At 37.2% G+C, this 11502-nt stretch overlaps 4 protein-coding genes across 4 annotated transcripts in view; 2 read left to right on the top strand and 2 right to left on the bottom strand.

Annotated features, from left to right (window-relative positions):
• Nucleotides 1–2551: 2551 nt before the first annotated feature.
• On the top strand, nucleotides 2552–4707 carry LOC125196253 (stem-specific protein TSJT1). The gene is made up of 4 exons (XM_048094695.1): nucleotides 2552–2839; nucleotides 3468–3708; nucleotides 3815–3935; nucleotides 4206–4707. The coding sequence occupies exons 1-4, from the start codon at nucleotides 2637–2639 to the stop codon at nucleotides 4391–4393; spliced, it is 753 nt and encodes a 250-aa protein (XP_047950652.1). The 5' UTR covers nucleotides 2552–2636; the 3' UTR covers nucleotides 4394–4707.
• A 192-nt stretch (nucleotides 4708–4899) lies between these two features.
• Nucleotides 4900–8287, bottom strand: LOC125196252 (meiotic recombination protein DMC1 homolog). The gene is made up of 15 exons (XM_048094694.1): nucleotides 8201–8287; nucleotides 8033–8115; nucleotides 7159–7250; nucleotides 7007–7078; nucleotides 6889–6927; nucleotides 6733–6790; nucleotides 6609–6654; nucleotides 6438–6483; nucleotides 6159–6220; nucleotides 5980–6046; nucleotides 5799–5891; nucleotides 5659–5727; nucleotides 5499–5577; nucleotides 5216–5382; nucleotides 4900–5116 (listed from the first exon to the last, which is right to left on the bottom strand). Exons 1-15 carry the CDS (start codon nucleotides 8212–8214, stop codon nucleotides 5072–5074), a joined length of 1032 nt encoding a protein of 343 aa, XP_047950651.1. The 5' UTR covers nucleotides 8215–8287; the 3' UTR covers nucleotides 4900–5071.
• Nucleotides 8288–9783: 1496 nt separating this feature from the next.
• Nucleotides 9784–10553, top strand: LOC125194602 (CCR4-NOT transcription complex subunit 6-like-B). Its single transcript, XM_048092857.1, has 2 exons — nucleotides 9784–9910; nucleotides 10006–10553. Exon 2 carries the CDS (start codon nucleotides 10041–10043, stop codon nucleotides 10551–10553), a length of 513 nt encoding a protein of 170 aa, XP_047948814.1. The 5' UTR covers nucleotides 9784–9910; nucleotides 10006–10040.
• A 287-nt stretch (nucleotides 10554–10840) lies between these two features.
• LOC125194601 (protein NETWORKED 1A-like) overlaps nucleotides 10841–11502 on the bottom strand; it is a 5407-nt gene continuing 4745 nt past the window's right edge. Inside the window, exon 5 of the mRNA XM_048092856.1 lies at nucleotides 10841–10873. Within this exon, the coding sequence (XP_047948813.1) occupies nucleotides 10841–10873 (33 nt within the window). The remainder of the gene's footprint in view (nucleotides 10874–11502) is intronic.

The raw sequence follows: 11502 nt of genomic DNA, 5'->3' as shown, positions 1-11502 counted from the left end.
ATTTTTTCACATTTCACATCAAATTATCTCCCATTCATACTTTTTTCATACTAAATTATCTACATCTTCCTCTCTCACCCAAACCCTCTCTAAAAAATTCAAAAATGGATTTCAACGAGTTCATTGCGGAAGCGGAGTGCGAAGAACAAGAATATTATGAACAATATCTTGCCGCCTATGAAGCCTATGTCGCCGCCAATACCCCCGCCCCTCCTCCTCAACCAGCTAAATCAAAACGTTGCTACATCCCTCGTGATCGGGACTGAGCCAACGAAAGGCTCGTTGCCGACTATTTTTCCGACCAGCCGCGGTATCCAGAAGATTACTTTCGGCGCCGTTTTCGCATGTCAAAACGGTTGTTTATGCGTACTGTCAACACATTGTCCATTCGTGTTGAATACTTTCAATCAGGTGTAGACGCAACCGGTCGACAAAGTCTCTCGGCGTTGCAAAAGTGTACTTGTGCCATCCGACAACTTGCTACTGGGCAAACGGCTGACCTCTTCGACGAGTATTTGCATGTCGGTGAGTCAACTGGAATCCTATGCCTCAAGAGTTTTTGCGACGGCGTTCGTTCTGCTTTCGGCGAGGAATTCCTTCGGGCACCCACCACCGACGATTGTCAACGGTTGCTTCATCTTCACGAAACAGTCCACGGTTTTCCCGGTATGCTAGGCAGCATTGACTGCATGCATTGGAAGTGGAAGAATTGCCCGACTGCTTGGAGGGGGCAATACTTAAGCGGCCACAAAGGCGGCGGCCCAACGCTTATCCTTGAAGCGGTCGCCGACTACCGCCTATGGATTTGACATGCATATTTCGGTGTTGCCGGATCCAACAACGACTTGAACGTGCTATATTCTTCACCACTCTTCGATGATGTTTTGAATGGTGTAGCACCGGCGATCGACTTCACCGTCAACGGAAATGCATACCACATGGGTTACTATCTCGCCGATGGTATCTATCCAAGGTGGTCGACTTTCGTGAAGTTGTTCAGCAATCCACAAGAGCAAAGACGGATTCTTTTTGCGCAGCGTCAAGAGTCTGCTCGGAAAGACGTCGAAAGAGCTTTTGGTGTCCTTCAAGGCCGATTCAACATTGTGAAGTCCCCTTCTCGGCTTTGGTACGTTAAGAATATCGCCGACATCATGTACGCGTGTATTATCTTGCACAACATGATTATAGCTACGAAGGACCGAAGGCGGCTAACTTTTACGACGAGGATGAAGCTGGAAGCTCAACCGCGAGGTCTCCCCCACGCCGAGGTGTGCATACGACGGTGAACGAGAGGATCGAAAGAAGACACACAATGCGCGATACAAGAGCCCACACTGAGCTACAAAAAGATCTAATCAATCACATTTGGGCGAAATTCGGCAACGAGTAGTGGGTCTTTTTAATTTTTAGGATTTTAATTGTGTAATTTTTAATTTTTAGGATTTGATTATGTAAGTTTTAATTATTTTGTAATTTGTAATAGTATTTCGAGTATTTTTAATGCATTTTAATATTGTGGAAATGTTTTTGTTTAAATTGAATAATAGAATGGTTGGACCCTTGAGCTTGTCCTTAGCTAAGAGCATGGATATGGGTGTTGTGCTCTTAGCTAAGGACAAGGAGTAAAAGTGGGTCCGGGCCCACTTCCGTGCTCTTAGCTAAGAGCACGGATGGGGATGCTCTAATTCGTGTGTTCATGTTTCAAGATATAATTATGGGACCCACTACTTTCATTTTTTATTGGAAAATAATTTAGGAGTTTGTTGGTCAAACTTTCCAAAATGCCCTCATCAAAATGGTATATTAGGAGTTTGCAGAGGTACATATGGTATTTTATCTTCATATCTGGATCCAACTTCCGATGCAGGAATCAAATACCACCTCAATCCAAAGAAATTAATTAGGCACATTCCATACGTCAACAGTGCGAACCCATATTTGAAAAACGGACTTCAAAATTAAACCTTGAAACATGAACTCCATAATTGACCCTGATTTGTGTCCAATTCTACCTATGAACATGAACGAGTCATGATTTGTGCCCAATTCTACCTATGTCTATGAACATGAACGAGTCAAATGTAACTAAACTAGTAGAGGCATCATTGGACAAACCGAATGGCTCATAAAAAAGAGTCAACAACGGAATATCCATAAAGAGGTCAATGGATATCATAAAGTCAGATTTTCTAGTGGGCCTTGATCTGAATTAAAATTTAAAATTGATTTGTTTGATCGATTCAGTTAAATACTTAGTCAATATAATATTAGTCCAATCATAAGGTGACTAATCATCAAGTTAATTATCTCCCCCGACAGAACATTCCAGTGAAGTGTTGCCACGCAAGCATTAGAAAACGGATAAGGAGAGATGGACCCTCGTAGCTCAGATTACGATTCAAACCTTCCTCGCATCATCAATACCACTCCAAAACCCCAGTAATTTCCTAGCATAAGCAAGGGTATATTAGTCAATAAAGAGCTCCAAAGTCGAAACTCTAACGTGCGCGTTTGTTCTGCTGAAATCTATAAAGTCAATAATAAAGTCTTCATCACTTCCCCCCTCTCTCTCTCTCTTACCCACACACACATATTTTCCTCCCAGATTTTCTGCCGACGATCAAGAAAAAGGAAAAATGCTGGCCGTGTTTAACAAATCGGTTGCGAAAAGCCCAGATGCACTGCAGCAGACTCCGGAAAACGGCGCCGTTTCTGCCCTCAAAGACGGATTCTTGGCAGCCCATTTCTCGTCCACGCACCCTGGCTCCTTCCTCATCAATCTCGCCTCTTCCGGTGTCATTGCCTACTCCTCTGCCCGACAAAACCCCCTTCTTCCTAGGTTATTACTTCCTCATTTTTCTTTTCTACTTAATCTTGATCTGATCTATAAGCATTTCTCCGGCTGCCTTCTGTTACTTAGTTATCAGATTACTGTTTATACGTGATACAAATTCTTTGTGCAATTTCCCTTTTGAATCAGTGTTGATATGCGGTTAACTCTGTTTAGTTGCACCTTTATTTTGCTAATGATTCCTTGAGCCTCTTTCTTGACACACTGTAATTTATGTGTTTTCTTGGTGAGAAATTATTATTCTGTTTAACTTTTGTTCTTTTATAGATATTGGTGTAAGATGAAATGATGCAAGGGTAATCAAAATGCAATCTTGTCTCTATCTCCTATTCTTTTTAACTACTGTTTGGCAGTTTGCGGATATCTTGCTATGGTCTTTGTAGTTCAAGGCATATTGGCTTTGAAAGGCTTTTATATACACATATTTATGTCACTCGCCCAAATCCAGATCAAATTTATGCCTTTGTGAAAATCTTGAGCTCTAGTGATTTGGTTGTGTTTTTTTTATCATTGGAGGACTTGTTTGCATTGTGCATCATTAAATCTTTCCATGGTTCCTTGTTGTCCATCTAATACTAAGCTCCTCTAATCTACTCTGTGCCCTTCTTTCCTCCAGACTTTTTGCAGTTGTGGATGATATGTTCTGCTTGTTCGAAGGCCATATTGAAAACATTGCAGTTCTTAAGCAGCAGTATGGCTTGAACAAGACAGCTAATGAAGTGAGCATTGTGATTGAGGCTTACAGGACTCTAAGGGATAGGGGTCCTTATCCTGCTGAGCACGTTGTGAGGGGCATCGAGGGGAGGTTTGCATTCATTCTGTTCGATGCTACTTCACAATCCACGTTTATTGCTGCCGTGAGTAGTTTTTTTGGTCCTGCTGATGTTGGCATTTATTTTTAGACATGTAATGACTTTGTTGTGTTATATGAAGCTGTACATTAACTTGATATCGATGGTACAGGATGTAGACGGGAGTGTGCCCTTCTTTTGGGGAACTGATGCTGAAGGTCACCTTGTTGTTTCTACTGACGCTGATATTGTGAAGCAAGGCTGTGGCAAGTCTTTTTCCCCGTTTCCCAAAGGTATACTCAGTTAGAATGACATACAGCTTGCCCTTCGTATCATATGTGAATATTATTTCTCCATTTCCTTCTCTCTTGGAATTTTTAAGGGATGATTTCGATCCTTGATCCCTTGCTTAAGCATTGGTGTATAATGGTATGCATAGTTAAGCTTTTTCTTTATTGGATAGAGCAAGGAGTTGGTGTTTTTTTCAGAAGTAGGGAAAACTAAAGGTCATTTCTTGTGATTAGTTGAGGCTAAAGAAATGCCTTTTTTCCTCATTTCTTCAGGATGCTTTTTCACATCGTCTGGAGGTCTACGGAGCTATGAGCATCCAAATGAGTTGAAGGCTGTTCCAAGAGTGGACAGTTCAGGGGAGGTTTGTGGTATGACATTCAAGGTAGATGAAGGTTCACGCAAAGAAAAATCCACAATGCCTAGGGTTGGAAGCGACGCAAATTGGTCCAAGCACTATTGAACTAACACGAAAGATCTCTTGAATGAAAGTGGCTTCTGTTATTAGCCGGCCCTCAGTTTATCTTGCTTTCCCTTAAATCCTTCTAGCATGGAGACTTTGATGACATATCATGATTCCTTTGCCAAGGTAACCATATGTAACTAAAAAGAAATGTTTCTTTTTGCTATGCTTTGGAGTTGAGACTTGAGACACTATAAAGATGAAGCCATTTTTAATGGCCTCGCTCGACTATAAATAACATTTGAAGCAGCAAGACATGGTATATTGGTTGTGATGTGCTGCTGTATGTTCAAAGGTTTTAATTTTTTTTTCTACTTGGATTTCTGTCCTGCAGCTTCTTAGACTACGATTTTTAAGTTGTTTGATCGTCTTGTCCTTCAAAATACATTATCAATCTAATCTATCATACAAAATAGATACCCCTATTAATCATATAATCTAACAAGGATTTTAAACACGTTGAACCTGCTGTGGTGGCTATAAGCCATCTCAATTTGCCAGAAATATAAGAGCAAAGAGAAATTGCTAGAAACATTTAACAATAGTTGAAATAGTTACAATGAAGATCATAATCGTTGAAGCTGAACCAAAAGCAGATTAAGTTTGAATAAAGCATTTATGTTTCATAGTATAGAAACTAATCAGATATCAATAAAGCATAAAGATACGGTATTTGCCTTAATCCTTGGCATCCGCAATTCCACCTGGAGTTATCTGGAATACTTGTTTCTGTTAAGAAAACTCACGTTGTTCTAAATCGGAATTCATATATATGAGATTAGAGATGGAAATTTATTAAATGTAGAAGCAGAGAAAGGATATTGCTTCGGCCTCAGGAAGATTCGGGGCATCAAACACCTTGCAGACGCGTTGCTCGCCTTTGCCCTTCCTGAACATCAACCTTATGGTGGCTGCATGAGCCAAAACATGGCCACCTGCTGGCTTCTTCGGATCTGATATGAACACACCTCCTCCAGGATCAGCAATAACTGCAAATTATAATTTTGATTAGGATTTGAGTCGAAGAAAACTATTAACACTTGTCTTTTTTTATTCAAGGCATTGATTGGTTTAATGCTAGTTGATAAATGCAGATTTGATTTACCCTGGTTGGTCATGTAGACAGCAACATTGAATTCCTCAGCAATCTTGATAAGCCTTGAGAGCATCTGAGCCAACTTTTGCTGAAAATTTTAACACGAAGTCACAAAACTGCAGAATATGAGGTTCTGAACTAATAAAAATCTTTTGATAGTGGTCCAGACCTGTCGGTCTGCAAGTTCGCCTCGTCCAGTGAAGTCCACCCGGAATAGAGCTATGACTGAATCAACAATCTGAAACCAAACTTCATTCACATGAGTTCCCTGTAATTTTATGTACAAAAAGAATGCTAAATATAGCTTACCAACAGTCTGAAAGGCTCTTCTGCCATTTTTGCTGCTAGACCGAGAAGCAGGTTGTACTGATGCTCATATGTATAGGCACGAGCGTATATGATCTTTCAGATTTCCAAAACAATATATATAATCAGATGCCAGAGTGCGAATGATAAGGTATTAGTGAATTAGTGAAGAAATTGGATTTACATTGTCAAGTACAGCTCCAGCATCCATCCCAAATCTTTCAGCAATGGGTATTATTCGATCTGGACGGCTGCAATTTCTCGATTCAAGGAAAACCAAAGAACATCCAGAAAACTTTGTAACCTAATGACTTTAAAAAAGTCATATAATATGTGAAACTGAACAATCAGTAGATAGGATACAATGTCCCCTCAGTATCAATGTAAGCAACCTTTCCATTCCCTCCTTTCATATTAGTAGGAAGCTGCAAAACAAAAAAAAAGGTCCCCCAGAAGCTTCAGCATTGCGAATTTGAAGCAAAGCAATAATTGATAAAACAGCTAAAGAATTAGGTTTAGAATACATTTGTGAAGAGCAATTTAGATATCAGTTTCCTACATAAAGTATATGCAAATGTCACTGCATTAAAGAGATAAGTAAATAACAACTTTTGTCTAGACTTCTTTTGCTTAGCTCATCACCTGAGTAGAGACACAGAGAGTATGGGCAAGCTGTGTCTTTCCAGATCTGAATCAAATGTTGGTTACGGATATCAGAATACAAGTTCAGTAGCATCATGAAACTAATAAATTAAAAGCTTGAGTTAACTTTTATCAAGTGTTTTGATCAAGTTAGCAGAAAATAGTATTCACCTGAATTCCCCAAAAGCTTCTGTTATTGCAGAAGTTTCTATCCCACCTTCAGCACAAATGATCTATGTTCAGCATATTGTGCAGATGAATTCAAATGAAAATCACACAGAAGATTCATTATTACCTCCTAACAGTTCATCAAGAGCTTGGCTTCCAGTAGTGATGCGAACTACTGATTTTCTCTGCATAGCCAACAATAACTTGATATAAGTCTCTGTGCAACAATGAGAGTCTGCGTATTACTAGTAAAAGCTGAAGCACAGAGGAACTAGAAACTCACTTTCAGCAATGCATCACTGCCAGTCATATAACCAAAGTTCTGTAGATGCCAGACATCAGTATACGCCACAGCTTCATATAACTATTAGTAACCATAACAAAAGAAAATTATTACTAACCACTATCTTCTCGACAGCTTCACAGATCTTATCAACTTTAGCCTCAGAAAGTCCTTTGATTCCAGTCAAATTCTGGTCATTAGAGAAACTAGAGTTCAGAAGCCTGCAAAATTATACTCACAACTAAACTGTAAGGTGATTTAAATATTCACCTTCTTAGTGTGCATCATCAAGCCATTGCATGTGTGGATCCCAGCATCCTGCAGCTTCTTCACATCTCCAGCATTGATTCCATGAGCTGTCACTGCAAATGAAAAGTAGAATAGCTCTAGATAACTATATCAAGGTATCAAGCTTGTCAGGAAACTCAACTACATCTACTGAAGGTTTCAGATACAACTACCAGCTCACATTGAAGCATTTCTTAACATATTTTTAGAAAGTATACCATAACAAGTTGTGAGCAATCTACAATTAATAATACTGAGAGTGCTAAGTGCTTAGAATATGGAGTACAGAAAAATTCTGAGAGAGAGGAACGCATATATCAGCATAATCAAGCATTCACAATGAATATTTCTCTGGAGATTGATGAAACTTCATTAATTGTGCTAATCTATCACCAATATAAAAAACATCCGAAAATTATTAGCGCATGACCATCAAAAAACAGAAAAACTCGTGAAGCTCTGTGCAGTTGTGCTCCACAAAAAATTATCAAGAACACACTTGACGAACATGAAACAGGAACACGATCAGAATCATGTACATTAACAAATAGAGCAGCAGAAAGGTACACGAAAAAAATTTAAACCGATTTGAATTTCCGAAGGTAACTTGTACCACATTTGACAGCAAATATACTACAAAAACTACTGAACTCAAATGAATTCATACGAGTATAATTTCAAATCTAGCGAACACAGTACCTAAACGAGAAAATTATGTAATCAGAATGTAAATGCAATGAACCGAAATTTGAAATAATCACGTAAAATGAAGCAACAGCATCGCTTAAAACTGATCCATCTAGAACAATCAAAATGTTAATGACATGTAAACGAGATGAACATGAACATGATTTACGTTTATCAATCGCTTCGAACAGGTCTTCTTCATCTTCGATCTCTTCCCTTTCCACGATCTGCAACTGGCTCTGCTCTTCAGCTCTGGTGTTCAAATTTCAAAAGCGGAAACAATTAAATGATAGCTACAAAGATAAAAACTAAAATGTAAACTGCAAAGCGATCATACTTGAATGCTAGCATCTTTGTTTTGAGAGATGAACAGGAAGAGCTTTATCAGAGAGAATCAAAATGCGGAACCAACGTAATAAGAGTGATATTTTCAAATGCGCGAAGTGTGTGATGAACTAGTATATAACTGGCGGAACCGACGAATTTATAATTTTGTTTTATGTTTTGTTTGGGATCCGCTTAGCTGCAATTTGGATGTATACATTATACATGTACTTCCTCACTTATTCACTTACATGCATCATTATTTTGTATAGAAAAATCAAATTAAATAAACTGCTTTTTTTATTATAATAATTCACGAATTTGATCGCCTGATAAATACTCACAAATCACAATACTATTGATCGCCTAATAAATACAATCAAATTCCATTTGATCCTTACAGTTACCGATTAAGTTAAAAGGTGCACAATTATATTATTAAAGTTAAAGAAGAAAGTGTTGTAGAAGTATAGTGTGATAAATCGGGATGCAGTGGCGAAATCATATTTTTTGTATGGCTAAAAACTTTCAATTTAATTGAGATTATTGACGCAGTGTTGATAGTGTAAAAGCCCTCCTTCAATATTTCATCCTTTGTGTGAATATCACTTGCTCAGTTTTGAAAAATACGCTAACTTAATTTTCTTGTAAAGTTTGAACTCATTCTTGAGCTTACTATAAGACTCGTAATATAGACATTTATATTTCGACATACTTTTTATTTTTATTATACTGAATAGTTATACCATATTGCCATATTATACTCGTAATAATATGAAAATCGTCTGAAGTCATTATTGAATTTAAAGAGAAATTGAAATGGGGAAGAGAGTGAAGTGAAAGGTGTGAAATGAAGTAAAAAAATTGGTGATATATATAAAAGCAAAAAAAAATTAAAAACAAAAAAATAAAAATGTGTGCATGGTCCGGACTATCCGTCCTTACCCCTGCAATGTGACGGAGGATAGGCCGGACTATGCAAAAATGTGTGCATAGTCAGCGGACAATGCATAGGGCGTGGACTAAGGATTACGCATAAGACGAGGTGTTGCGGTGAATTTGAATTGAACAAACAATTTATAAAGGATAGCCAAATCAAAAACAGAAATCAACATAGGATAGGCAAAAAATCGTTCATCCACAAAAATTAGCAACTACAGTAAGTATCACTATGACGATGGTAACTATGACGACAGTACTGATCATAACCATATTACTAAAAATATGAATTATTATTGTATTAAATTCATTTTAATAATATTAATTATTAATATAGTATTTAATTAATTTTAATTAATGTACTTGTGTAATTTGAAAATTGCAAAGTTGCTGCTTGAATTTTCAATACTTTTCTAAAAATATAAATACATATTTTTAGAAAACAATGAATTTTATAAAAATAAATAAATAAACATAATATGTTCGCAATTTACCTTTGTAAATAGATAAATACATATTTTTAGAAAATAATGAATTTTATGGAAAAAAGATAAATAAAAAACAATTATCATATTTATTTTTTTGTATAGAAAAAATATAAAAAACCTCTTCAAAATAGAAAAATGAGTGTATCTTTTTCAGAAGGAATGTTTTCCCCTTTTATAAATTCACTGTTGAATATTGATAACCCCAGCTTTCAACGATCATATTATAATCTAGGGTTTCTCTGCGCAATCATCAACAAATTCACAAACAATTCTATCCCCCTTGTGCAATTACATTCGTAATCTATTGAGCCATCTCAACTCCGTCAATATTGGCATTTCCCTGTCCCTTTCCATGTCCAATTTGATTATTTCTTCATCTAATTCTCTGCAGAAGAAGTCCCAATAAGGCTGGCTGAGCAATAAGCAATGCAGATTGAGGAATTGGAGAAAATCGATCCTTCCAGCGCCAAGAATCAAGAAAATAAGGAGAGAACAGGGAAGTTGAAAGCCTCGGTGGAAAATTCTGACGCAAAAGCTTCGAATTTCAACTCCGTAATTGATATATCTGGAAAAGTTCTCGATTTTCCGCTTGTTAGTGGCGACGATAGCACAGTGGAGGAGGTTTTTATCTACAAGAATGAGTTGAATTTGATTCCGAAAGATGTTGGGAGGCTTAAGGGTTTAAAAACTATCAAGTTTTTCGCGAATGACTTGAACTTGTTTCCGGGGGAGTTTAGGAATCTGGTTGAGCTTGAATGCTTGCAAGTGAAGGTAACGGAGCCGGGAGTTAGTGGGTTGGAGTTGAGTAAACTAGAGAATTTGAAAGAGCTAGAGCTCAGTAGAGTGCCCCCAAGGCCTTCTGCTTTCCCCCTTTTGCGTGAGATTACTGGGCTCGAGCGTTTGAAGAGGCTCTCGGTTCGTTACTTCTCCATAAGGTAGAAATAATATCGAATATTTATGCTTTTGCAGCTGTTATTTTATCACATACCTGTGTTCTGTTTTAGTATGATATCGCTCTAAAGCGGAATTCTCTTGTAGAAGATAGGCGGCTGTGTTAATCATACTTCAAAATAGGGTGCATGTTTGTGTGTTCTTCTTTGGTAGAAGAATGTCCTGATATTCTGATTGTACTATATGGTCTGCAACTTATTTAAGGAATATATATCTTAAAAAACCATTCATGATAAACCTTCTAGATATGCTCAACTCTTAATCTACATCTACATCTACATCTTTTGTTCTTCACATGTTGTTGCCACCTATATGTGGATTCATCAAATTCTGATGAGCTAGCAACCTTATATATGTCATCAAACTCGATTGTTTTTCAGTAAAAACATTTGTATTTAGGGTATTGTTGCTTTACCTATATCTTATTTCTTCGTCTCCTTGCCTTGCATTTCTTTTAATGATCCCTGACTTTTTTTGTGAACACTTCCATTTGATGTTCCACATAGCATGGATGTATCTGTGAAATCAATTTCATGATTTCATCTACTCTATGATAATTTATAGACTGCGAAAATAAGTGCAATTTAAATGTTTCTAGCAGCGTTGATTAGAAAATGTAGTTTGGTGTGAGACTTTACTGAGACACTCTGAAGCACACAATTGTGTATGGAATAGTTGGGCTATACACACTTGGAACTACTTTTTTTTTTTCTCTGAATATTGCTGTACCTGTCATGTTTCTGTGCCATCTGAGAAACATTATCAATAATCTTGACTTTTATGTAATTTTTATTTGAAAATATGGTTCTGGTTAGTTCCTTGAAATGAACTAGTAGTCATTGAAGTAGAATGCAAATACTGAAATAGAGTCTGTATTGGGTGATATAATTGGACAAGTTAAATTTTTACAATTGTCTTTTTTTCTTACAGATATCTA

The sequence above is a fragment of the Salvia hispanica genome, chromosome 6 (assembly GCF_023119035.1).
Source record: "Salvia hispanica cultivar TCC Black 2014 chromosome 6, UniMelb_Shisp_WGS_1.0, whole genome shotgun sequence".
NCBI lineage: Eukaryota > Viridiplantae > Streptophyta > Magnoliopsida > Lamiales > Lamiaceae > Salvia > Salvia hispanica.
This window is presented reverse-complemented; position numbering and strand designations above follow the sequence as displayed.

Excerpts from the sequence above, each read along its gene's own strand:
- LOC125194602 (XM_048092857.1), top strand. The coding sequence starts at position 10,041 with ATGCAGATTGAGGAATTGGAGAAAATCGATCCTTCCAGCGCCAAGAAT.
- LOC125196252 (XM_048094694.1), bottom strand. Across the intron at positions 6,221-6,437 it reads CTCTCTGTGTCTCTACTCAG|CTTCCTACTAATATGAAAGG; the intron begins GTGATGAGCTAA and ends TTTGTTTTGCAG. Across the intron at positions 5,728-5,798 it reads AAGAGCCTTTCAGACTGTTG|ATTGTTGATTCAGTCATAGC; the intron begins GTAAGCTATATT and ends GTTTGGTTTCAG.
- LOC125196253 (XM_048094695.1), top strand. The coding sequence starts at position 2,637 with ATGCTGGCCGTGTTTAACAAATCGGTTGCGAAAAGCCCAGATGCACTG. Across the intron at positions 2,840-3,467 it reads CAAAACCCCCTTCTTCCTAG|ACTTTTTGCAGTTGTGGATG; the intron begins GTTATTACTTCC and ends TCTTTCCTCCAG. Across the intron at positions 3,709-3,814 it reads AATCCACGTTTATTGCTGCC|GATGTAGACGGGAGTGTGCC; the intron begins GTGAGTAGTTTT and ends TCGATGGTACAG.